Source organism: Sceloporus occidentalis, unplaced genomic scaffold (genome assembly GCF_023333645.1).
Source record: "Sceloporus occidentalis isolate IW3139 unplaced genomic scaffold, rSceOcc1.0.p SCAF_2, whole genome shotgun sequence".
In the NCBI taxonomy this organism is placed as follows: Eukaryota; Metazoa; Chordata; class Lepidosauria; order Squamata; family Phrynosomatidae; genus Sceloporus; species Sceloporus occidentalis.
Window position 1 is genome coordinate 173,954,673 of NW_028316982.1, and position 27,090 is coordinate 173,981,762.

Below are 27,090 nucleotides of genomic sequence, written 5' to 3' on the forward strand. Positions count from 1 at the left end.
GGGGCAGGCAGAAGTAAGATTAGGTATGCTGGTAATCCATAGCATCTTGACAAGGGCTTCTCACACCCAACTGTTCAACAGCAAAACCTACATTCAATGTATTTGCTAGCTACTGAAACAGAGAAATCTGGGACAAGCAGAATAGAAATGGATTTGAATAAGAAACCTCACTATTGTTACTATAAACCAAGTCCTGGGCCATGTTGAGAGACACCCTGTTCCATATTATCTGCCCTCTGAACCATTTTTTACACCTAAATCTTCAGCACTTACTGAAAACTCAACTAGATCCCAAGAATCTGGGGACAACTGACTCTTGGCCTGCAGAATAAGAATGATGCAGAGACAATTTTATTCAGCAGTACATTTTGAACCAAATGTAGCCTTTCATTAGGATATCTGTAAACAAGCAAACATTCACTGACATGAGATATGTGGATATTTTGTAAAATTCAAATGTATGTTAGAAATAAAAAATGTATTTAGTGCACATTAAGAGATCATTAAAATGTGAATTTATGGAAGTCTGCAATTGGAGTAACATGTAAACTGTTCCATTAAAATGGAAATGGAAATCTTCAATGAAATAACATGTAAACTCTTAATATAAGTAGTTCTAGAATAACTTTTCTTTTAAAAGGAAGGTTTTACGAAAACACAAGGGGCATTGCCCAGTACATAATAAGCAAACAAGGATTTGTGTATGTACACTCACTCACTCACTCACTCTCTCTCTCTCTCTCTCTCTCTCTCTCTCTCTCACACACACACACACCCCTCTATCAATATGTGAGCATAGGGTACTTTTACATGTATAAGACTCAGGATTTGCATGAGGCACGAAAATGACCTCATAACTTTGGATGACAGTCCAGCACAGAGGAACCAATGCCACAAGTGGGGAGGAATGTTCAGCTGCAAGAGAAGGGTTTGACTCCTGCTCATACATTTTAGACTATGATTTCCAGTAGCAGCTACAAGTCAATCAGTCTCCCACTTCTTCTCACTCCTAATAGGGTTTGTGTGTGCAGGAGAGTGATGGTCTGGAAAAATATAGAAAGTGGATCATAATATTTCAAGAATGAATGGCTTATTAATTTTTTTTTTAAAAATACACACATACTTCTCATACACTGCAAAATGAACTATCCTGCAAATAGGAATGTAGCAATGGCAAGGGGGATTGGGAGATTGCTTCTCAATGCTGTCTCCAAAGATGAATTTTTCCTGCACTTAAATTGCTTGTACTTTAACTGATGTTTCAACCCTTCTACCTCTCAATGAAAATTGTCTCACTACACCTCTACAAGCAGTTAGCTAGAAACCACGACGAAGATAGTAGATTATGGATTGTACCAGAACACATTGACAAGAGTGGAATATTCTTACTCAGAGAGCACTGTATGATAGATTCCACTCCCAGCCAGAATTCACTGCATGCCTTCTCTTCACTGGTCACCTAGTGCCAGAGAAGAGATTAGAGATTGTAGTGAGGCTCCTTCTACTCATCATAGCAACTGCTACACTTGCGGTGGGGGGTGGGGGGAATCTGCAATTTTCCTGTATTTTCCCCTAGTAACTATTGTGATGTCAATACCAGGAAATACATATTCACACCAAGTCAGTAATGAAAGAGTACAACCCCCCCCCAACCAAAAACAGTCTGAAAAGATCCACTGAGTGATTAGGCAAAGGTGAATAGAGCAGCCAAAATCCCATCGTCATGTGCTTCTTGCTTATGATTTCCAAACGTCTGCTGCCAAATTCCACCCTTTCAGATCAACATAGCTAGTGAAAGAAGGCTGAGAGGTTTTTCAACACTCTTCCACTAACCATGACCCAACAGGGACATCAACTGAGCAAACCTTCTGGCTGTACTTTGAATGACAACTGTATGCTGCTTAATGCAACAACAGTGCTACAACTCCTATCCTTACATTAACATTGCTTCTTGCATCTGTATCGTACAAATATGTATAGAGAGTTGTAACTGGAAAGTTAGGCTACTGGCTAATTTGCCACTTTAAGTAGAGTAACATTAACATTAAGCTGATGTTAAGCAGACAGACACTTCCACTGATGTCCACCAAGAGAGAGCTGGGGCATGAGTCAGAGAGATCACATAAACAAGTGGTGAAAAAACGGGGAAAGGTTATACTATTGATGAAAGTGGACATTATGGATTTAGCATTCAGCTACAGGCTGTAGCCCTGTTGAAGTCAACGCAAAAGCAAGGAAAGAAGCTCTTAGGTATCTCTCTAATCTGCCTTCACCTACTTTTTATAAGGTTTTGTCAGGATATAAAAAGTAAAAGGATTATACATTACAACCAAAAATAGTTGTCCATATATTAGATCTGAAAGTAAACATGTTAGATTACTAGTTTTTTCTTGAAAAGGATATCTCAATATGGTGCAGAAAATACTTATATGAGCACGTAGGTTTCTGCTATGAGAATTCAGTCATGAATAACATTCCACTAAAATGAACTAAAATAATAGTTACACATTATGCACGATGGTCAGGATAGATGAAAGATGCAATGCAATCTTAAACTGTTTATCTTAACTGCAATTCTACAATCCAAAGGCTAAAAAAAGAAACATCCATATTTGGGCCAAGTTATATTGTTTTTCATCTCCCTTATATATAACTAATGTAAACAAAGTGCACACCCCCAGGATAATAGTAACAATAAGAGTAAGAACAAAGCAGTCCTCCAAGTAAGCCTGTTCAGCCACATAAGCTTTTACTTTTATGATAACCTAATAAAATCATGTTGGCTTTTCAAAAATTTCAATGTTCAAATAGCAGAGCATTACATCTGGCTAGTTTTCACTCAATCAGCATGAACATCCCCCCCTCCAAAAAATTCCACACACACTCACTGCAGCCAAATATATAATGGTAAACAAACCTGGACTTGTTGGAAAGCTTTGAGTCTCTTTTTGAATCTGGAAGGAAGAACAAAATCACATCCTCGGGCTAGCAATGCCAATTCCTTTCGTAGGTCAGGGTCTTGTCGTAAAGAAATCTCCTTTATCCTCATGCTTTCAGATTTCATATAATGCTTGTGTGCGCACCAGTCTAGGCGCTTGAGTACCAGTAAACAGCAGAGTCCTATTATCACACAGTGCCACTTAAAGCAGCAGCTGCGTTTTACTTCTGTGTTATTCTGAGAGCCAGTTCAACTTCGCCTGCTCCATACATTAAAAGGGAACTTGGCTGGAACGGCAAACACTGACTGGGAAATCACGTTGGGAGACTGCCCCTTACTCCATGCATTCCAACGTCTTAATGGTATGGTATAATGTGGAAAAGACACAAGGCTGGTATAAAAGTAGTAGTTTAAACCACCAGCAAAAGAAACATTCAATTTAGTAAAACCAATCAGGGAGGAACATGAAAATGCCAGATATAGTGGTTTTGTCGTTTCCTCCCTTCCTTTCCTTTTGTCACAAACCACTCACTACAAGCATCCTATTTAGGGATTAAAGCTTGGATTTTCTTCATACTTGCAAACCCCATGAAAGAGTTTTGTACATCAGAAAAGGAACCAACAATTAATTTCTTTTTACTGATATATTTTAATCTTTTTGTGTTAATATTTTAATATTTTAATTGCATTTGCTTGGTTTCAATTTTATTACTAATATCTGCCTTGAATCCATTTTTTCCTCAAAAAAGCAGGATATAAATTTACTATGCATAAATAATGCTGTGCAGGAAATCATTATTTAAAATAACTTTTATAAATTGTAGCAATATGCATGCCAAAACATGGTGGGGGGAGGCAGGGAGGAGAATACTGACACATAATAAAACTTGAGAAAACAGCAATCCATTTTACTCTGCCTTTCTCCTCAAAACAGAACTATATAGGAAACAAATAGGAACAGAAGCCTCACTTTCTAAACTGCTTAAGCATTTGAATGAATAGGAAACCCATCTTCATGATTATCCTAGATTTAGTATCTAACTTATTAATAGTGTCTTGGCCTTGTCAAATATGAACAAGACCCAAACATGTTAAGACAATCAAGTTTCTGAAGCCTCCCTAGAAAATCTGAGTAAAAAGTCATTCTGTGTTTCTTCTTAAACTTGGTTTTTGTAGTTAATTTTCAGTGTTTGTCAATACTTTTCACATAATGTGATTACACAGAATATATCCATTTATGTTTTCATTATAGGGCTATGATTAGAATTGGGAACCTACTGTCTAAATATGGCAAGCAGAAGTCAGTCTGCCACACTGCTTTCTTGTCCATTCAGCAAGCAGTAGCATATATGGAATTTATTGCTATACACTTAATGCAGACAAAAAGAACCTACCCTTATAATATAACTAAGAATTTTGTAGAGCAAGCGTTTTCTGGTGTTGTCCTTCTAAACCAAGGGTGACAATGGGCAGGGATACTTTCATATGGGCCACAGTTTTTAAGCCTGCCACCTCATGCAGGTATACCTTATATACTCGACTATAAGTCCACCATGTGTATAAATCGAGGGCATATTTTGGGGCCAAAATTATGGATTTTAATATGACCCGTGGAAATGTCGAGCATAAAACCTAGGGCATGTAACAAAAGATGTAAAAGATGAAGCAAAGGAAAAAATGCCAAAGAACTTACAAAATTCCCACAGGCATAACTGTTTATGCTCATGCTAAAGGCTACATGGATCAGCGAATAGAGGGGATCGGTGCTTCCATGACAGTTTGCACTCTTGCCTTTCACCATATATATATATATATATATATATATATATATATATATATATTAAAAATATTTATTTTAAAAAAATAAGAGTTAAAGTACAGTACTTACATTGACCTGTGAATAAGTTGACTCAGGTTTTTTGGGGTCAGGTTTTTTACTAAAATTTCTAGATGTATACATGAGTATATACAGTATTCGTCTGAGTTCAATAGAACTTATTCTCAAGTAAGGATGCATGACATGACAGCCTAAAGTAATCTGATTTAGCTGATAACACCCAATATTCACTCCATGTTTGGATAAGACAGACTAATGAAAATGAAATGAAAACTAAATGTGTACAGGAGGGGCACAGTAGTCTTCAAGTTTATAAGGAAAATAAAGCAGTAATGCCAATGGAAGAGAAAGCACCTAAGGGAAAGCATCTTACTGATCATAAGTCAATAACCACACAGTCTATTTAATGTTTCCACCTCCCTCCTCAAATTGCCACAGAATTCAAAATGACAAAAGGGCCAAATGCATTTTAACACATTCATTTCACACTTACAATTATATTAGTTTTTGGGCCAGAAAATGGCTTGCCATTACCTTTGTCCCAATATTGTTGGAGGCTACCACCAAAGAACTCAGAAAACAGTACTTGTAAATGTTGTTGTTGTGTGCCTTCAAGTCACTGCCAGCTTATAGGGATCCTAAGGTGAACCTATCACAGGGTTTTCTGGAGCTGACTGAGTGTCTGTCACCCAGTAGGTTTCCATGGCTAAGTGAGGAATCAAACCCTGGTCTCCGGAGTTGTAGTCCAGTGCTCAAACCACTACACCATGCTGGCTCTCACCTGCAAACTACTGCCCCTAAATTTAGGTTTCTGCTTAGTTTTTGATTGTTGTGAACCTTCAGGTCATTGCAGGCTCATGATGACCCCAAAACAAACCTATCACAGGGCTTTCTTAGCACAGTTTGTTCAGTGGGGGTTTGCAATTGCCTTTCTTTGACACAGATCCAATGGTTTTCTATGCTGATTGGGAATTCAAACCTTTCTTAATCCAAAACTCAAACCACTAAACCATGCTAGCTTGATTTTACTGTCTCTCTATATGGCTATTACAAATTAAAGAACAATTAGACATAAAGGAAACTAGTAGCACCTACTAACTGGGAAAACAAATTTTCTAGCATAAGTTTTCATGGATGCAGTCCATTTCATGACATGCATGGAGTGAAGTTTCTATGGCAGCAGTTCCCAAACCTTGCTCCTCTGGGTGTTTTGGACTTCGGCTCCCAGAGGCCCCAGCCAGCTTGGCCAATGTTCTGAAAGTATGGGAGCTGAAGTCCAAAACATTTGCAAGACCAAAGTTTGGGGACTGCCACTCTATGGAACATATATACAAATCAGGTGGGGAAATGTAATGGAAATGCAAGACATATTAGAGTCGGGCTAACTATCAATTTAATGATGGTAATAATGGGTAATTAAAATGACAAAGGTAGCGGACAGGTTTTGCATACAAGCTCTGACAAGCAGTTGAACATATGTATAGTGCAGACATAGGAACACTGTTAAAGATTGAAATTATATCATTTGACCTATGTAGCCTTTCTTTGCAACCCTCAAGTCCTTGTGTACTGTATATCCTAAGTTAGCGTCACTGTTTGATGTTTACACTCTCCTTTGCCTTTTAGGGAGTACTTTAAATGCAGAAGAGACTTTTATAGCCAAATAGGAGGTCTGTTTGCATTCCTAAAATATTTGCTTCCAAGTGAAAGCCTTGTATTAGAGGGCAGACTTAAATGCTGGGAACAGGACAAGATTTTTTGGCTTCCGCCCCACCCCATTGTGTGCTGAGAGTGTAACATTCAATAAATAGCACAAATGATCCAGAGCTGACAGAGATACTAAAAATGAATATGAGAAAATAGTATCTGTTACTTCTTTGCTTCCTCTCCTTCACAACTGTGTCTATGACCTGAGCAGCTGTTGGGAGATCAGAAGGATTGCTACCATGTTCCCTGGAATGCAAGAAATATCTGCCAGGCAAAAAGCCGTGTGTCTGTGTGGTTGCAACTCAGCCAGAGTATCTCTATCCCTCTGACAGCATAAACGGGGAAGACATCTTTGAGATTTTGGCACTTGGGAACTGCCCAATTGGTGTGGTCGTGCCAGGGAAAATAGTGTAACTCCCTAAGAGAGCAGCCAATTGGCAAGCACATATATAAACACTGCTAGGTGTTGTGTTGCTTGCTGAGTAAAGCACCTAACAGAGTGGACACGTTTCCAAGCCCCATACTAATTTTGGAAAAAGCCCAGATTTGACTTGGGGTATATTTACACTACAGTTGCTCCTTGGAACTCGTGGGGGATCCATTTTGGACCCCTCCCCCCTTGGTGAGTTCCAAATCTTGCGCATGCAGGGTGTGAGGATATTTTAAATCATTAAAATATTGCTTTCTATGTAATATACCATTGTCCATAGCATGAATGAAAAGGATTCCCTATGCAAGGAAACACCCTTATTAGCTTCTGTGGGCATGTGAGCACTCTTCTTCTTTGCTTGGTAACTATCCCTAACATGAACAGTATTAACAACCTATATCTCTAGGAATAGAAGATCTAAGATTAGTACGATGACTAGTGGCAGGCTTGGCCATGAAGACTACTGTTCAGAAGAGTCCAGCCCACAAAAAAAAGTATGTATGTTCCCATAGCTGTGGGCAGGCTGGATAAGACCTTCTTAAACATAACTTATTTATGGCTCAGAACTCCTCATCCTTTAATTCAACACACAGCTCCTGTTCCAATACTCTTGTTCCAGAAACTAAGGCTTGGTGTTATCATCTGTTATACCCACAGTCCATTAATACAACCAACCATCCAATAACATGGAAATTGGGAAAGTCAGACAGTTTTGGGAGGTCTTACCACTCCATAAAGTTCCCATATTTTTAAAGTTCTTAATCCCATTAATACAACCAACCAGTAACATGGAAACTGTAGGAAAATCTTACCATTTTGTATGGTCATATCACTTTGCAAAGCTCCCATACTTTTTAATCTGTAAGAATGGGTGGCTGACTAAAGCAGAAATCTTCTTGGGGCCTGAACAGACAGGTTAAAATAAAGCTGCTTCGGGTCAGTTTGGAGATAGGCTGTTTAAATGACACACACATCTTAAGAGGCCAGAAGCTGCTCCAAACCTGTGCTTCAGTCCTTAGGACTGGAGCATGGCTTTGGCGCGGCTTCTGGCCCCTGAAAGGAACAATACAATATGAGAGAACAAGGGACAAGGCCTTCTCTACAGTGGGACCATGGTTGTGGAATACACTCTCCTTTTGTATCCAAGGAAGGTCCTGGAATCAAACCTCACTGGATATCAAGAGCCTTCTGTATTCCTCAACTGGATCCTAAAAGGATAGAGGCCAAGCAGCACCAGAAAATGTATATACAATGACCCCTCTGTTTTCCCAGGGGTTCCGTTCTGGACCCCCACCCCCACCTTGCGAAAATGGAAAATCGCCACTATTCAAGCCCCATTGGCTTGAGTGGCAGCATGCACCCTCCCCATTCCCCCCTCCATTTGCCACCTGTAAACAGATGAGGGACGCAAATTCCAAGTCCGCGAAAATGAAGGGGCGACTGTATATATAATGTAGCTACATCTTCATAGCTATGTCTCCTGATGGTACCACTAAAAACTCACTTTGTAAACAGTGCACCTGCCAACACGACCATTTCTATATTATAGTTTTTTGTGGTTTTTTCGGGCTATGTGGCCATGTTCTAGCAGAGTTTCTTTCTGAGGTTTCGCCAGCCACAGATGCTGGCGAAACATCAGAAAGAAACTCTGCTAGAACATGGCCACATAGCCCGAAAAAACCACAAAAAATTATGGATGCCGGCCATGAAAGCCTTCAACATTTCTATATTGTCAGAGAGTGGGGGGGATGAGTAGGACTACATTCAGCTACATCCTGGAGACAGATGGGCTTCAACAGGCATCTGCTGAGACCACCAGGGGTCTCATCATTCCTGCAGCGCATCCAGCTACACAATAATAGTAGGATAAATTCCTAATGATCCTCTTATTCTCCAACAACACAGAAATGGCTGTGTCAGGAGGTTTGTGCCACTTCAAAGGTGAATGGGGGGGTTGCTGTTGTGTGGGTTACAATCTCCCTAACTAACAGAGTGGGTTGTGATGAGGTAAGTCTGACATGGGCAAGACATATTCTCTCAGCCTCAGAAGATGGCAATAGCAACCCTCCTCTGAAGAAGCCCACCAAGCAAACATTGTGTAGGTTTGCCTTAGGGTCATCATAAGTTGGAAATGTCTTGAACGCAAGCAACACAGATAGAGAAAACAATATGCAGTCTAAAAACATTTAGAACAAGGACTTTTAAACTATCTGAGAGTGAGCTGGCATGATATCATTGTGTCCAGCAATGAAACCCATTTGTGGTAGTGGCCACCAAGGATGCCAGAAAAAATGTTCTAAATAATATTTTAAAAAGGCACAGCATTAGCAATATTCTAATCCAAACATCCTAAATGTTTGTTCTTTCTCAATATTACACTGCTATCTTGCAACCAGTATATTCTCATATAGCAGGGTCAAGCATTTAGTTAACTGGTAAAGAACTTGGCCTCTTTATGAGCTACATCTTCCCAAATCCTCTAGCATGCTGTAGCTGGTACTTCTGTGGGCTGAAAACAAAAGCATCTAGAAGGTCTATATTCCCCCCCCCCCCATTATAAACAGCTGTGTTTTCCACATAAGAATGCTCTTCCTGTACACAACAGATTAAATGTGCTGGACTGGCAGGATTAGAACCTATGGTACAAATAGCAATAGCATGTACATTTCTATAATGCTTATCGGTGCAGTTAAGCACACCCTAAGTAGTTTACAATGTGTAAGGTAATTGCCCCCATCAAGCTGGATACTCATTTTAGCAATCTGAGAAGGATGCCAGGCTGAGTTTACTCTGAGCTCCTGTCTGGCATTGGATTCACAACCTTGTGGTTTGTGAGTGAGTGGCTGCAGTACAGGCATTTAAATACCACACCTCCAGAAGCAACAAACTCTTTTACTAATTGGTATTTCTTCAGTGAGGTACTTTTCTTTGTTGACTTCCAGCTTAGTACTGAAAGTACTTAGTTCATCAAGAGGAAAACAGTTACAGTATTTGCATTTTTTTTCATACAAATTTGTGCTCAAATTAAATCTAGATTTTAAGAGATGGTTCACTGATTGTAGTACAGCAAGCTGTTGCATTCCAAAAGGCTACTTTATAATTTTATTTTATGTGAAATGTTGTTCCAGGACAGATGTAGCAAATGACACAAACTAAACCTTTTGGCAGCTGTGTAACTTCACTTAACTAGCAAAATATCTCAGTACGATAAAAAGCCTATTTTCCTTAAGATAAACTTTAAGATTCAAGGATTACATCAGAGATTTAAGTAAATGATTAAACAGTGAAAAGCACTCACCCTTCTACGTGAAGATCTGCGTATTCCTCGAATATGAGAGTTCCTTGGATTTGTTTGTGTTCCAAATGGGAGGGCAATAGAGAGGTGAGAAGGGCTTGTGGGAGTTGGAGGAGACGTCAGGTTGCCTAGCATGCTTTGCTTGGAAACACAGTTTATCTGGGTAAAAATGTGTTCACTTCTTCCAGCATCACCACTACCAATTTCAATCTTCTCCTCGTTGGTTATCCTTCTTAAATAGTCCTTGAGCATCACCTGAGTTGCAGGTTCACTCAACCAACACAAAAAGAGTTCATCCACTTTCATTTTTAGTACAGGTTGCAAAACCTTCACAGCCGGCATCTTTTTTCTCTCTTTCTTTTCTCAATATGCTTGGACTTCAATAAAATGCCTAGTGCTCTCAGTTCAAATTCTGAAAGACAATATTTCTAGGTAAACATATTTAACAATGTTGGTCTAAGATTTTAAAAACATACCACAAAATACCTTATGCAATCTCTGTAAGGGTTCATATCAGAATGGGCAACTGCAGAAGACTGAGGGGCTGGTTTTCTGCCCTAGAGATTCTCCAGGGTCCTTTCAAACACAAAGGATGAGATCAGAAGTCCCTCTGGTTTTGAAAAGCAGATATGCTTTTATGTTAAACAGCATGTGGTGTGTGTGTGTGTGTGTGTCAAGTGAGCTTCCAGACTGGCAATTCACCCCTTTTCTTTGGCTAGAAAGTGTTGAAGTCTGGAGGGGTTGAAGACTGCAAAAACAATCCTGGGAAGGTGCCTGTAGTATCAGGCCTGCACTCTGCCCACCTCTGGTTTACATGGCTTTAGACAGTTCTCACCCACTTTCCGGAAGAATTAATAAAACATTTTAAAAAACATTTAAGCATATTCATGGACAAACAATAAATGATTTAGTGTGTCAGGTCTTGGCACCACCATTCAAGAAGGATATTGACAAACCGGAATGTGTCCAGAGGAAGACGACCAAGATGATTAAAGGTCCGGAAACCAAGCCTCATGAAGAATGGCTTAGGGAGCTGGATATGTTTAATTTGGGGACAGGAAGACAGAGGTGACAACAGCTATCTTTCAATATTTGAAGGGATGCCCTGTAGAAGATGGAGCAAGCTTGTTTTCTTCAGTTTCAGATACTAGAACACAAATCAATGGGTTCAATTCACAAGAAAAGATTTCACCTAAACATTAGGAACGCTTTCTTTACTGTAAGAGCTTTTGACAGTGGAACAGATTGCTTTAGGACAGGGGTTCCCAAGATGGGATGCCTGCAACCCTAGAGGGTGAGAGATGGTGTTTCAGGGGCAAAGAGTGGCTTATGGACTTGAGTAATGAGTTAGAATCTAATTGCTTAATTTAGATCTGCATCTTATGCACTGAGTTCAAAGCTTTTTTTAAAGTTCAGTTTGTTCACTTGCAGTATCGTATTTGGTTGAACACAGTTTGGTTCAAAAATTAGAAATCAGACTTCATCATCATCCTTTTTTTTAGGGAGTGAAAACATTAAACATTTCTAAGGGTTGTGGGGCATAGAAAAAGTTGGAAACCACTGCCTCAGGAGGTGGTGGACTCTCCATCTGTGGAGGTCTTTAAACAGAGATTGGATGGGCAAGTTTCAGTTGTGTATTTCTGCATGGAAGGGGGATGGACTAGATGTCCCTTACAAATCTGTAACTCTGTTATTTGCAGGGATTTCTACTGGAACCTACATAGCTAGCTTTCTTCTTTCCTTCATAATTTCTCATTATTCCATGCTCCGTTTTCTTATGATGAAGTAACTACAAATCTGAAAACCAATTCAGAAACATATTTGTGGTAAATTTCCAGAGAAATATCACGTATGAAGTACCACAGTGGTTACCAAAAATTGATCCTCTGGATGATTTGAACTTCAGTTCCCAGGAGCCCCAGCCAGATTGGTCAACATCCAAAAATTATGGAAGTGAAGTCCCAAAACATCTGGAAGACCAAAGTTTGGGGACCACTGAATGTGGCAGGTAGCTTGCGACCTTCCAAATGGGGAATGGATGTTGCAACTCAACATCTGGAGAGCAACAAGCTGATATAGTACAGAGGCAAACAGCTTAAGCCAAGAAATCCCCAATTTATGATCTCACTACATGGTGACTTAGTGGTCATCAGGATGCGGTAGCTTAGTGGTTAAGATGCCAATTCTGATGACTGTAAGATCAGAAGGTTGCAGGTCAAGGCCCAAGTGCCACATGACAGGGTGAGCTCCTGACACTAGTCCCAGCTTCTGCCAACCTAGCAGTTTGAAAGCATGCAAATGCAAGTAGATAAATAGGTACCACTTTGGTGGGAAGGTGACAGCATTCGATGCAGTCATGCTGGGCACATGACCACCAGAGTCATCTTTGGACAATGTTGGCTTTTCAGCTTAGTAATGGAGATGAGCACAGTCGCCTACAGTTGATTACGACTAGATATTAATGTCAAGAGAAAACCTTTACCCTTTTTTACATGGTGACAGGCACACCACTATTCTATCAACCTGCTAATCTCAACAGAACTGGTGTAAAGACTGATCATTTTCACATCCAGAGACGGTCTAGGGTAAGAGTTGGGAGCATGTGGTCCTTACAGAGGCTCTTAGCTGCAACTCCCATCATCTCCAACCAGCACTGTCAATGGCGAGATGGAATTGCATTCCCACAACACGTGAAAAAAGCCACATTTTTCCAATCCTTTAACAGAAAACTTGATACCAGAAGTAGAAATAAAACAGAATAGGGATACATTCCTATGCCATAAAAAGAACATTTCAATACATTTCCTTAACAATAGGCATATGTGAAATAAAATAACCAGGTCAGCTAAATTATCCAGGAATAACTTTTTATTTTACCAGCTTCTGTTTTTTTAAAAATCCATTTTGTTCTACAGATCTATTATTATTATTATTCTAACTTGCTGGGACTAGCTGGTGAGCTGCTTTTGCCTTTTCTTTCCATTTTGCTATTTACACATGCTCAGTATGGCAATTTGGAAGCAGACACTGTTTACCTTGCAAGCATACAAGACTACAATAGGCTCACTTAGAGTAGAATCCCATTCTTTCCCAGCTCAAGCTTTCCTGCACTGTTTACTGCAGACACATTTGGGCTGCCATATTCTGAACCACTTGGAGTTTCCAGACTTGGTAGCCCAACGTGGAGTTCATTGCAGAAGTCCAGCCTTGAGGTTACCATCACATTTACTACCAAATAAAATTAAACATAGCCCACTGATCCTCCTAGGAAATGGGTGACAATGCCAGGTATCACCTAGGGTGTATCTACACTGAATAAATAACACAGCTTGACACCACTTTAACTGCCTGAGCTTTGTAGTTTTGTGAGGTACCAGCACTCTTTGACACAGAAGGCTAAAGACTTTGTGAAAACGGATCATTGGTAGTGACCTAATATATGTCCTTTTCCAGCAGAGAATGTCCGATATTTTATTTTTTAGTTTGGGATATTCAGGCCCTTCTCTGATGGAAAACTACAATCCCAGGATTCCACAGGATGGACCTGCATCACTTAAAGTGGTATAGAAGTGCATTACATCTGCAGTGTAGATGCACCCATTGTGTAGTCGGAGTCAGGAGGAGAGGTGGGTGGGACTGAGCCGAGCACACCTGTTCATCCCCTCCAGGTACTCACCTTATTAGGTACTTTCACTGAAAATGTGGATTCAGCTTAAACCTTTTGCAGGCAGTCCTATGAACCTGAGGTGAATCACAGAGTTGGAGGAGACCTCAAGGACCATCCAGTCCAACCCCCTTGCCATGCAGGAACTCACAATCAAAGCACTCCCGACAGATGGCCATCCAGCCTCTGTTTAAAAACCTTCAAAGAAGGAGACTCCACCATTCTCCAAAGCTGAGTATTCTACTGTCAAACAACCCTTACTGTCAGGAAGTTCCTCCTAATGTTGAGCTCTCTTTTCCTGTAGCTTGCATCCATTGCTTCATGTCCTATTCTCTGGAGCAGCAGAAAACAAGCTTGCTCCCTCCTCAAATATTTGCATCCCTTCAAATATTTAAACAGGGCTATCATATCACTTCTTAACTGTCTCTTCTACAGGCTAAACATACCCAGCTCCCTAAATCTCTCCTCACAAGGCATGGTTTCCAGACCCTTCACCATTTTGGTTTGCAAGTGGTACCAAAGTGCATCACTTCTACAGTGTGTAGATACTCAGGGTCAGGAAGGAAGGTGGGTGGGACTGAGCCCAAGCACACCTGTTCATCTTCCAAAGCGGTGGTTCCCAAACTTTGCTTCTCCAGGTACTTTGGACTTCAACTCCCAGAAGCCCCATGAAGTTTAGCCAAGAGTCAGGTATTCTATCCAAAGTCCAAAGCATTTGGAGGGCCAGAGTTTGGGAGTCATTGCTCTAAAGAAGGTACTCACCTCATTATGAGTAGGTACTACAACTCCAGGATTCCACAGGATGGACCTGCATCACTTAAAGTGGTATGGAAGCGCATGACTTCTACAGCATAGATTATTAGTAGTATTAGTAGTAGTATTAAGCTTTATTTATATAACGCTGTAAATTTGCACAGCGCTGTGCACACAACCGATTAAAACAGATAAAATAAACCTGCCTGTGGCATACGTTCTGCAAGAATTATTCAATATAATACATTATTGGTGTACTAATAATGTATTATATTTAATAATTTTGTAGAATAATTCAATAAAATAAAATAACATTCAATGAAACTAAGGCAGGCAACACATTAAAACAGCATTAGGCAACCATGTTAGCAAGAGAGGCACCCACTGTGTATTCAGGAGGAGAGATGGGTGGGACTGAGCCCAAGCACACCTGTGACCAGCCTCTAAAGCAGTGGCCCCCAAGCTGTGCCCTTTTAAGGGAATCTTGGATTCCACCTCCCAGAATCCCACGCTACTGGCCAACATGGCTGAGGCTTCTGGGAGCTGTAGTCCAAAACCTCTTAAAGGGACCACTGCAGTCTAAAGCCACTCACCTCCATTGTTACTAGTACTTACCCAACTCCACACTGAAAAGGCAGTGTTGGGAAACCCAAAAGGAACGCCTGCTTGTGCAAAGCGTCCCAGGGCACACCTGGAGCCATCATGGCTGCCTCTGGCTACACAACAGAGAGGGCTGTGGGCTGACTTGGTCAAAACTACTAACCCCTCAGGAGATCTAGGTTTCCCGCCCAGACACACAGGCTGCCTTCCGTTGGTTCCTTCTCCTCCTCCTCCTCCTCCTCCTCCTCCTCCTCCAAAACAAAGTTTCATTATTTTGGTTCCTTTCGCGCATGCGCAGCGTCAGTGGGCGCATGCGTACTAAGGGGCAAGAGGGCCCTAAAGGGGTTATGTTTTGGTTCATCGGGGCTAATAGAGCCAGATTGAATCAGCAGCCTGGCTCTGGGGAGTGTTGGAGGCAGTGCCTTGGTCTCCCCGTTTGCTCTGTGTGGAGAGCCAGGCTGGGAGTGAGAGGGAAAAGGGGGCTCTCTGGCCCTGGAGACCAACTGGGTGGCCTTCTTTGGGGGAGTCACACTCTCTCAGCTTCAAAGGAAGGCAGTGGCAAAACCAAAAACCCCTGATAGGGTGGCCATAGGTCGAAAAGGACAACAACAACAGGCTGGGTTATTACTACTACTACTAGTACTAGTAGTACCTCCAATCTTGCTGTTGTCCTTGTGGGATTTTTATGTCAGTGCTTGGAAATGTTAAAACTTACAGTGGTCTCCAAACTGTGCCCTTTAAGGGATTGTGTGTGTGTGTGTGTGTGTGTGTGTGTGTATCACTACAAATCCATACATATACACAAATCCGTTCACAACATATACATAAAAATGAATAAAACATGAGGAATAAAGGAAATATGCTATATATTTCATAATTTGTCATATTTATAAACACTTCTCTCTCTCTTTTTTAAGGTATCCATCATCATCATCTCTGTTGTTTCAATTCTTTCTTCCACAAAAAGCAGCTACTTCTTTCCATACTCTCATATCTCCTCTTATCATCCCTTTCATCTTTTCCAACCACCTATGCCTCTACCCTTACTATCTCTTGCCCTATCTCCCTTTAAGGGTTTTTTGGGACTTCAGCAGCCATGTTGGCCAATCGTTGGGATTCTGGGAGATGATGGAGTCCAAAATCTCTTAAAGGGCACAGTTTGGGGACCTCTGTGTTAAAGGTTGTGTGTGTGTTTGGGAAGGGGGCAACTCCCAGAATCCCACAGCAGTCATGACTCTGGGAATTGACCCCCAACACACACACACACACACACACACACACGAAGATGTAAAAGATCTGGGAGTTGTATCCAAAAAAAGAAGAACTTTTACCCTTTCTATATGTGGAGAATTGAGTTGCAGAACTTTGTTCAATATTTCCTTTGCCAGAGATTTAAATTTGTTACTTATTGTCTGTCTGACTGTGGAAATATCTCCCTTTTTCCCCTCTAAGGGTGCAACCGCACTGCAGAATTGAAGCAGATGGGCACCACTTTAACCACCATGCCTCAATTCTACAGAATCCTGGGATCTGTAGTTTTGGTGAGGCACCAGTGTTCTCTAACAGACCAGGCCAAATGTCTCACCAAACTACAAATCCCAGGATTCTGTTAGATACAGTCATGGGACAAAGTGGTGTTCAAACTGCTTTCATTATGCAGTGTGGCTTATGCTTACTGTTGTTGTTGTGTGCCTTAAAGTTGTTTCTGACTTAATGGCAACCCTAATCATGGGCTTTTCTTGACAGGATTTGTTCAGAAGAGGTTTGTCTTTGCCTTCCCCTGAGGCTGAGAGAGTGTGACTTGCCCAAGGTCACTCAGTGGGTCTCATGGCCAAGCAAAGAATCAAACTCTGGTTTCCACTCAAACTACTATGCCAACACCTTTGCAAAATGGCCAAACACATCTTGTTTGTTTTGCAGGGTTGGCTCAATCTGCTTTAACCTGATCTCATTCTCTAGGGGTGCTTGCCTCCTCCCCACCATCATTCCCTACTACAGCCTTTCCCACCTCTTCTCCCCTCCTTGCCTTGGGGCCCCAGCAGCAGCTATCTCTCTTTAAGCAGGAAAAGCCAGTTTGTGCAGCTGATACTGCTTTACAAAAGAGAGGTAGGCAGCGATGTGAAACATGTGGGGAAGGGGGGTTGAAAAGAAAGACAACAAGATGCAAGGTATAGTGCAAAATGAAGAAGGAAGGTAACAAGGCCGTCTAACTAAAAGACTGTATGTACAGCGCTGTGTAAATTTACAGCACTTTATAAATAAAGGTTAATAATAAGGCACAGGCAATGTTTCAAAGGAGGAGATGGGGATAGCAGTGGTGAAAGTCCTGAGAGAAGAAATGCACACATTTGCTGCTCTTTGTTCTGCTTCCTGAAGCAGCTGCCTCTCTGCCTGGTAATGGATGGGCTGGTGCTGACTCCCAAACTTGAATTCTATTACTTGGTGCTTGTGACATTTGTGGACTGCAAACTTGATTACTTCAGAAAGTGCTATCTCACGTTTCATCCCACACCCAGATTACTTACGATAAGGGGCAAGGGGATGCATAGACCTCTAAAAATGTTTTTATTACATATCAAGGTAGTATGTACATTAAAAAATATTAAACATTTAAAGACAGACATGTGTACATACATATACTTAAGACATACATATATTCAAATTGCATCCATAACCTTCTAGATGTTGTTGCACTGCAACTCCTGTGATCTCCACAAATGTTTAGGACTGATGTGATTTTTAGATCAACATCTGGAGGGCCTAGGGTTGCCATAAATGAGGAGCTCCGAACCGGGACAAATGTAGGACAAGGCTTAAAAATGTAGGACCATTTTTTTTAAAGGTCCTACATTTTAAAACCTTGTCCTTGTCCTCCTTCCTGGCTTGGGAGGAAGCCTCGTCCTCCTCTCAGGCCGGGAAGGATGCAAGGGCTGCTCCTCATCGCGGCGATCACCGCGGTGGGAAGCAGCCTCCTCCCGGCCCCCACTCCCTTTCCCGGCCTCTGTGGAGGCTTGGGCCTCCATAGGGGCCGGGAAGGAGGGAGGAGAGCGCCCGCGATCGGCGTGATCGCGGGCGGCCCCCACTCCCTTTCCCGGCCTCTGTGAAAGCTTGGGCCTCCATAGGGGCCGGGAAGGAGGGAGGAGAGCGCCCGCGATCGCCGCGATCGCGGGCGGCCCCCACTCCCTTTCCCGGCCTCTGTGGAGGCCCAAGCCTCCATAGAGGCCGGGAAGGAGGGCCAGGGCCGCCTGTCATCGCGGCGATCGCCGCGGTGGCAAACGGCCTCCCCCTCCTTCCTGGCCTGGGAGGAAGCCTCAGCCTGCTCCCAGGCCGGGAAGGAGGCGGAGGCCGCCCCTCATTGCAGTGATCGCCGCGGTGGGAAGCGGCTGCCTCCTCCTCCTCCTCCCTGGCCTCGCTGGGGCCCGGGAGGGAGCGTCTCCGCGGCTGGAGCTCCAACCGCGGAGAGCCCTCCCAGGCCTCAGAAAGGCCTTGGAGCCGCGGCGGAGGTGGCCGCGGTGGGCGGGGCCGTCCCAGTTCGGGCGCCAAACCGGACCGGGACCGGGATGGCACCGCCCAAACCGGGATTGTCCCGCCGGGGGGCGGGATATGGCAACCCTAGGAGGGCCACACATTCGCTATACCTGGCATGAGGAAAGGATGAACTGTGTTGGTCTGTAGTGTTGCTTGGTAGAAAGAAATTTGAAAATTGTCTAAAATGGCTGTATGCTTTAGGCTGTATTGGCACTGCAGAAATAATGCAATTTGACACTGCATTAACTGTCATGGCTCAAATGGTATGGAATTCTAGGATTTATAGTTTTGTAAGCTATTTAGCCTTCTCTGTCAGTGCTACAACAAAGTACAAATCCCACAGCACTGAGCCATGATAATTAAAGCGGTGTCAAACTGCATCATATCTGCAGAGCAGATGCAGCCCTAGTTGAATTCATTGTTTATTATGAGCTCTGTAACTTTGCTATATTTTGACCATGCTTTTGACTTGCAGGAGCTAGTCCTAACCCTTCTTGATATGAAACTCTTGGAAGAAGACATCTTGAGATCAGCCTGGTTGTCACTGGAGCAGAGATGATATGTCTCTGCTTCCCATTTATTAATCCCAGAGATTTGATAGGTATCCTTAATTTCGGGGTGTAAAGAAGCATTGGATAAAGACAAGTAAAGAGAACCTGGTGGTCAAGAACACCATTAGTCTGGATGGAAATTTACAGTCACTCTTGGGTAGGATTGTACTCCCCCCTGAAAAGCCAGTTATTTTGCATAGTTTCAATCACCAGGAGCACCTCCTACCAGCTTAAATCAGTATGCTTGTTGCAGTGCTATCTGGAGAAAACAGACTAGGTCACTTGTCACATATCCTGTGTGTGTGTGTGTGTGTATGTGTATTGTGTGCCTTCAAATCATTTCTCAGTTACAGTGACCCTAACACAAACTTATCATGCAGCCTTCTTGGCAACATTTGTTCAGAGGAGGCTTGCCATTGCTTTCCCCTGAGGCAGAGATTATCTGTCCAAGGTCCCCCAATAGGTTTCATGGTCAAGTTGGGAATTGAACCCTAGTCTCCGGATTCAATCTCCTGGTCCCACCCAGATTATGAAAACCTCTCTTTTTAGCACAGTGCTTAACTAAGATAGTAATTACTTTCAAGTATTACAGAGCCAGTATGGTGTGGTGATTTCAGTGACTCCAGAAGACCAGGGTTCAGCCATTGGGTGTCCTTAGGCAAGTCACACACTCTTATCCTAAGAGGAAGGCAATAACAACCCCCCTCTGCACAAATCTTGCTAAGAAAACTCTGTGACAGTGTTACCTTAGGGTCTCCATAAGTTGGAAACAACTTGAAGGCATACTACCGCAACTTTACACAGCAGCTTCTAAAAATATTCTGTTTGCTTGCTAATGTCTATTGTAGTGTAGCATGACCTAAAATGTCAAGGCAAATACAACAGGAGGTGGGAGAAAGAAGCAGGTTGCCAGGGAAATGGGAAAAAATAACTTGGCAGTTGGTATATAGAACAAGTGAAGAGCTGAACCGAGAGGTATTCTGCGTAGAGGAAAATAAAAGCGACTCGTTAGTATATCTAGAGAAAAGCAGTGAAGGACGTTGGAGACAATAGAAATAAAACAATCGAATAAGAACATGAGATTTTAATATTGAAAGTTTCTTCTGTTAAAGGAATCATCTGCTCCTCATCTCTTTGTGAAGCTGGCAGAGTGACTTGTGGGATATGTTTATTAAAGAAATTAAGGGGTTAAGGGGAAAAGGAATGTATTACTGGGATAGATATGTAACATTTTAATTGAAATTTTTCTTTAAATGTGGAAAACAGTTATTTGTTTTGCTACTACTATATGTATTGATGTGATCATTGATTATTAATTATATGAATTCTACCATTACATTATTAATTATTACACTTTTGTATATTTACTAACTTGTTTAGAACTAATTAAATTTCTAAAAACCTGCAGTCAGCTGCTCGTATCCTTTTTTGCTCTTGATTGTACATTGCTTTCTGATGGCATCGTCTCAAATGGAGACTAAAATTATAACAACAGTAAGTAGTAGTAGTAATGAGAATGGCTATTTCTGGGGAGGAAGGAACAGAACAGTAGGTCCTAAGTGCCTATGAAGCAAAGCTTCCTTTCCTCATCCTCTGTCTGTATCATTGGCCCCACACAGGATGTGGTGTATCACTTAACAGAGCTCCTGAAATGTATGGGTCCTTAAAAGGGCAGAGACATGACTCTCAGCATCACATATCTTCTGTGCCCATGAAGTCCCCTCAATATGGGCTTGTCTTTGGAGGCAGTCTACTGGTATGAAATGCTATCACTAGAATACTGGTGGTGGTCAGGCTGCTAAAATGAGTACCCAGCTTGTTGGGGGCAATTAGCTTACAATTTGTAAACCGCTTAGGGAGTGCTTAAGTGCACTGATAAGCAGTATAGAAATATACTTGTTATTGCTATATGGAGCAAGAAATGTTTGATGTCCAAGCTGGGTTCAGGAAAGGAAGAGGCACTAGGGATCATATTTCAAACATTGGTTGAGTAATACAGCACACCAAAGAATTTCAAAAGAAAATGAGCCTGTTCATTATAGAATATAGTAAAGCCTTTGATTGTATAAATCCTGATGAACTTTGGATTGTTCCTCAAAAAATGAGTGTGCCACAACATTTGATTATCCTGATGCATATTTTGTACTCAGGACAAGAGGTTATATCAGGACACAATGTGGAGAAACAGAATGGTTTCCAGTTGGCAAGGAGGTCAGGCAAGACTGCATTTATCAACTTATTTAACATATATAGTGAACATGTAATACATAAAGTAGGATTCGACTTGGATATGCTGATGACACCATACTACTTGCAGAAAATAGCAAAGATTTGTAATGATTACTGAACAGAGTCAAGGAAACCTGCAAAGGCAGGTTTGCAGTTTAACATTAAGAAAACAAAAATGAGCACAGATGATTTACATAACTTTAAAGTAGGCAATGAAGACATTGAAATAGTTAAGTTTTCTGTATCTTGGCTCAGGCAAGAAATCAGAAGAAGTCTAGGCCTTGGGATGGGAACCTATGAAGGAACTAGACAAGATCCTGACAAGATTCATTTGAAATGTGATACTGGAGAAGAGCAGTGCAGATGCTGTGGGTTGTTAACCCCCCCCCCCCCAACAACAGCAACAACAACAATGGGTCTTACAGCAAATCAAGCCTGAACTGTCCCTAGAAGCCAAGATGACTAAACTGAGAGAGTTGTACTTTGGTCATATCATGAGAAGACATGACTCACTAGAAAAGACAATAGTGCTTGGCAAGGTGAAAGGCAGTAGGAAAAGAGGAAGATCCCAATACAGGTGGATAGACTTAACCAAGGAAGCCATGACCCTGGGCCTGCAAGACCCGAGCTGGGCTGTTGATGACAAAGTGACTTGGAGGTCTCTCATTCATACAGTGGTTATAAATTGAAGTCAACAGCAATCAATAACAGTACCTTGGGAAACTGGGAAAAGCCCTTGCATGGTTTACTATCATTCAAACATAGAGAAATGATCAATAAATAGCAGTGAAAGCCAATATGACAGCTAATTATAATATGTCACAATGTCAGAATGCCAGAAATAAAACTGATAAGAAAAGGGCAACATTGAAGATAAAATGTCTGTCATAAGGAGGTGTTATTTTGGAGCATGTGTGTGTGTGTGTGTGTGTGTGTGTATATATATAAATGATGAGGCTGCCAGGCAAATGTCCTTAAGAAAGACATTCCACAGATAGCCTGTAGAGAAGGCTCTTTGCCTGCCAGCTGCCTGTTGTACCTTTGTGAGTGACAGTACTACAAAGGAACATCTGAAGATAATTCAAACAATTTTAAATGGAAATTGTGCCCTGTATAGGTTTCTCCATGAGTGCTTTTAGAGGAAAAAAATGCCTAATGAAAAATAAATACTTATGAGGATTTACATTTGCAAAGGGAGGGGAATCATGTTTTGGATGCAAGGTGGAGGCTTGCAACATAATTAAAACTGTGTCCCACAATACAGTACATAGTAATAATAAATGAGCAGTAGTGCATTAAAAAGTCCAGCATAGCCATCTTACAACCTTTGGCCACAACAGGTAGGAAGCTGATGAATGTCTGCCTGAACAGAAAGATTTTAGCCTCTTGATGAAAGGACAACTGAGAGGATGATGGCTTAATCTTCCTCAGAAGAGAGTTCGGTAATCTGTGAGAAGTCACTGGAAAGGCGACCTCTTGTGTTCATTTTGATCCTGCAAGTTTGTGACCATCATGCAGCTCACATGTGCAGTCAGCATGAGCTTGCAATAATTGACCAGAGTCTCATTTTATAAAATTCTTGGATAAACTGTTCAGATTCTTTATATTATATGTCTTAAATCCAGACTATCTGAAAGACCGTGTCACCCTATGTGAGCTTGCCTGAGTTTTAAGATCTTCAGGGGAGGCCTTTTTCTCAGTCCCACTACCAGTAGCATGTTTAGGGAGGACATAGGAAAGAATCATCTCAGTGGCTGTAGAATTCTCTCTCATGGTAGGTTTGGTTAACCCTCTATCTGATCTCTTGCCCGCAGGCAAAGAGCTTTTTATTTAGGAAGATCTTTGGCTCCTAAATCACGTGGTAGAAGAATGTTTTCAGTGTGTTGTGTTTTCCTCTTTCTAATTACATATGTTCTAAATTTGCTTCAAATTGGTTTATGTATGTGATTTTAGTAGCATTGGTTAATTGTTAACCTTTGTATAAGATTTTAGCTGAAATTTGAACTTAATACTGCTCAATGATTCTCTGAAAATTAGAAGAGGAAATGGTTTGTAAATTTATGTGAAATGAACACTGATGTCACACAAAATTATGATAATGACAGCTAGTGTATTGTAGCAGTTAGGATGCTGAACTGGGGTTTGGGAGATCCAGGTTCAAGTCCCCAGTGAGCTATGAAATTAATTGGATCACTGGGGCCAATCACTCGCACTCAGCCTGATCTACTACTCAGGGTTATTTTGAGACGTAAGTGGAGTGCAGGAGAGCGATGTGTGCTCATTGGGGGATGTGTGGGATATAAAATAATTGATGAATATTATTATCTATTGTTTTATCTATTTGTTATTATCTTTAGATTGTACACCATGGGCAGGCTTTTTTTATATATTCTTCAATTTTATTGATTTTTTGTACAGCGCTGTGTACATCTACAGCACTTCACAAATAACATTTAACAACAACAATAATAATAATAATAATAATGAATAAATGAGGACCTTCTTGGCCATAGATGGCATATAAGGCAGGGATTGTGCACAATTTTATATACCATACTGTCTAGCATACAAAATATGGAAACTGAATTTAATATATTACAGTGTGCGAACAGTGCCATGTCCCTTCCAAGAATCCCTACACTCAACAGTCGCTCTAAGTTTGTTGCTAGAAGTTTCTAAAGCATATACTTGGGGCTCAGGAAGAAACTGGCTATCGTCCTTATATGTTGCTAGCTCTTAGTTGTGTATCCAGCTGCTAAATTCCATTAAAGTGGAGTTAAAAATACATTAAATGTTTTCCTTTTGCGTTGCCATGTAAACAGCTGCTGCAGTTGCCATTGGGCTACTGAGGGGTTGTAAACTGAGTGGAACGTGGTACATGGGAGGGAAAACAAGAGAAGAGGTGATGTTGGAATTTAAAAAGGGCAGTTACATGACAAGCAGTATGATTCATCCACCCGACATACAAGGTTCATCATTCTCAATCTACCCAGTGCCCATTTTGCAATATAATTATGTGAAGTATTTCCCATTTAATCTTCCCTAATCCAAAAGGCAAATGGCAAGCAAAGACCTCTCAGTTGCTGCCTCAAGCAGTGAAGCTGTGAGCAAAGGTACCTTGGCCCACTTCTAGCCATTTTTTTTCCTGAGGCCTTTGTGGACTAAATGGGGCCCTAGTTGGCCAGATCCATCCACCAAATGGAGGTTTTTCTATCTGCGTTAAAGCCCAAAATGCAGGCACTCACACGTTTCTCCCTAAAACAGTACACACAGAGACATACTTTTCTCTAATACACAGAGTTACAAAGTTGGTTTTGACCATATTAGCTAATTAAAATTTGCAATTTCTGTTGATTTTAACTGATTCCAGTACTTAACACAAGACTTATTAAGCAAAGCTCACCTGTCAGTTTAACAGCAGTGTTAAAACATCAAAAAAGAAAATTCTGCAAAATATCAAAGGCAAGCAGTTGAGATCAGGGGAACCACTTTGAAAAACAGATCTTTTTGCGCTGCATTCTTAAAGATGCAATGCTTATTTTATTTACCAAGGAGTAGTGTCTTTCTGCAAACTTAGCAGTTCAAAAGCATGCAAATGCAAGTAGATAAATAGGTACCACTTCGGTGGGAAGGTAACAGTGTTCAGTGCAGTCATGCTGGCCACATGACCACTGGAGTAGTCCTTGGACAAAAGCTGGCTCTTCGGCTTAGTAGTGGAGATGAGCACTGCCCCCTACAGTCAGTTACGACTAGACATTCATGCCAAGGGACTACCTTTACCTTTACCTTCAGTGTTCATTGAACACACTGTGACACACTTTCAAATAAACATGTGAATTGACATAAAGGTAGTTGTATCTTCCCTTGCTGGGCAAGATGGTTCTTCAGTAGCCTGTGGTGACTTGTGGGGAGCTTCATGTTGTGTGTCATGGCTGAAATGACTAGTAGATAATGTTTAATTTCAGATATGTTAGGGTGGTCTCCTCCAAATGGATGTCCTTTAACACATATTGGAGTGTGACTGTCATCATTGTCATCATTATGCCCAGCCAACATCAGAATTGTACTCCAAACTTGTGGCAGGGTACTAGGCTGGGGAAGACTGCTGTACGGTATCTTAAGGCTCACTTCTTGTAAAGGGAACAGCTCAACAACACATTGGGAAAGATATTCTATGACACATGCTTGCAAAAAACAAAACAAACCACATGTCCAAGCTCATTTGGTGTAGTGTAATGGTTAGGACTAGGACTAGGAATAGTTGGGTTTAGATCACCAGCCATCAAATTTACTGGGTGACCTTTGGCCAATCATGATCTTGTAAAAGGGTAAGGTGAGCTCTTTGGAAGAAAGGTGAGATATAAAGTTATAAAATACCAGATTGAGCAAAATTATGTACAGTTGGCCCTTCTTATATACAGATTTTTTATACATGGATTCAAGCATACATGGTTTGAAAATGTTCAAAAAAAAGTATAAATTTCAAATATCAAACCTTGATTTTCCATTTTTTATAAAGGGCACCATTTTGCTATGTCATTATGTTTAATGGGACTTGAGCATACATGGATTTTGGAACCAAACCCCAGCGTATAACAAGGGCCCACTGTAATAATGATCTAGAATAATTAGGAGTCTAAAATAAACCCCCAAGTGCCTTCCTGTAAGAAACTCCTTCATAGACATTATATTGTTGCCTATGGGTGGCCTAGTGGTTTGTGTGTGGGAGTACAACTCTGGACACCAGGATTTAATTCTTTGCTCAGCCATGAAACCCATTGGGTGACCTTGGGCAAGTCACATGCTCTCAGCTTCAAGCAATGGCAAACTTTTTCTGAACAAATCTTGCCAAGAAAGCTCTATGATAAGGTTGCCTTAGGGTCGCCATAAATCAGAAACAACTTGAAGGCACACAATAACAGCAATGTGATTGCTTTATACGTATATACATCCCAGCTATGGGGAATCTTCCATCCCTGCAGTGGCTCCCTTGCAGCCGCGAGTGTGTTATAGAGTTGGAGAACTCAGCCATTGCATGGTGTTATCACAAAATAAATGACAATGTAGAAAAGTGTTAGCAAAAATATGGGAATGAAAAACAGAATAGTATTGTGGCTTGAATGTTGGACTTGGACTCAGCTGAGACCAGAATTCAATAAATAAAAATAATAAAATAATTTTTTATTTATATCCCGCCCCTCTGTCTGAGACAACCGGGGGCGGCTTACAAGTTAAAACAGTACAGTCCCATATCCCAGTATCCCATACACCCCTAAAATAACAATTAAACAATTCACAATTTAAAATATACCTTACAATAAACAATCAAACAGTGGCTATAGCAGATTCAGAGGGGTAATGGGTGCTGATTTTTGGTGTCTGGTTATCTATTTGGGAAAGGCCTGCTGAAAGAGATCCGTCTTAACTTTTTAAAAGCTGCTTAAGCTGGTAATGTGATGGATCTCTTCCAGCAGGCCATTCCATAATCTGGAAGTGCTTGCCAAAAAGGTCCTCTGGACACCAGGATTACAGACAGCCTAGTTTTCATAGACAGCAAT

General features: G+C 41.3%; 1 protein-coding gene across 4 annotated transcripts in view; it reads right to left on the minus strand.

Moving 5' to 3' along the window:
• The window catches only part of LOC149319354 (serine/threonine-protein phosphatase 2A regulatory subunit B'' subunit beta-like), a 44,364-nt gene extending 28,894 nt beyond the window's left edge, over nt 1-15,470 (minus strand). The window contains exons 1-2 of one of the 4 annotated variants that reach the window (XM_089511544.1): nt 15,388-15,470; nt 10,211-10,619 (exon numbers count right to left, since the gene is read on the minus strand). In XM_089511544.1, the coding sequence (XP_089367670.1) occupies nt 10,211-10,549 (339 nt within the window). In that variant the 5' untranslated portion in view covers nt 10,550-10,619; nt 15,388-15,470. Of the gene's footprint in view, nt 1-2,917; nt 3,179-10,210; nt 10,620-11,927; nt 11,984-15,239 lie in introns of those variants that run through there. The other 3 variants (XM_089511543.1, XM_089511545.1, XM_089511546.1) reach the window with 3 other exon arrangements.
• Between the last annotated feature and the right edge of the window lie 11,620 nt (nt 15,471-27,090).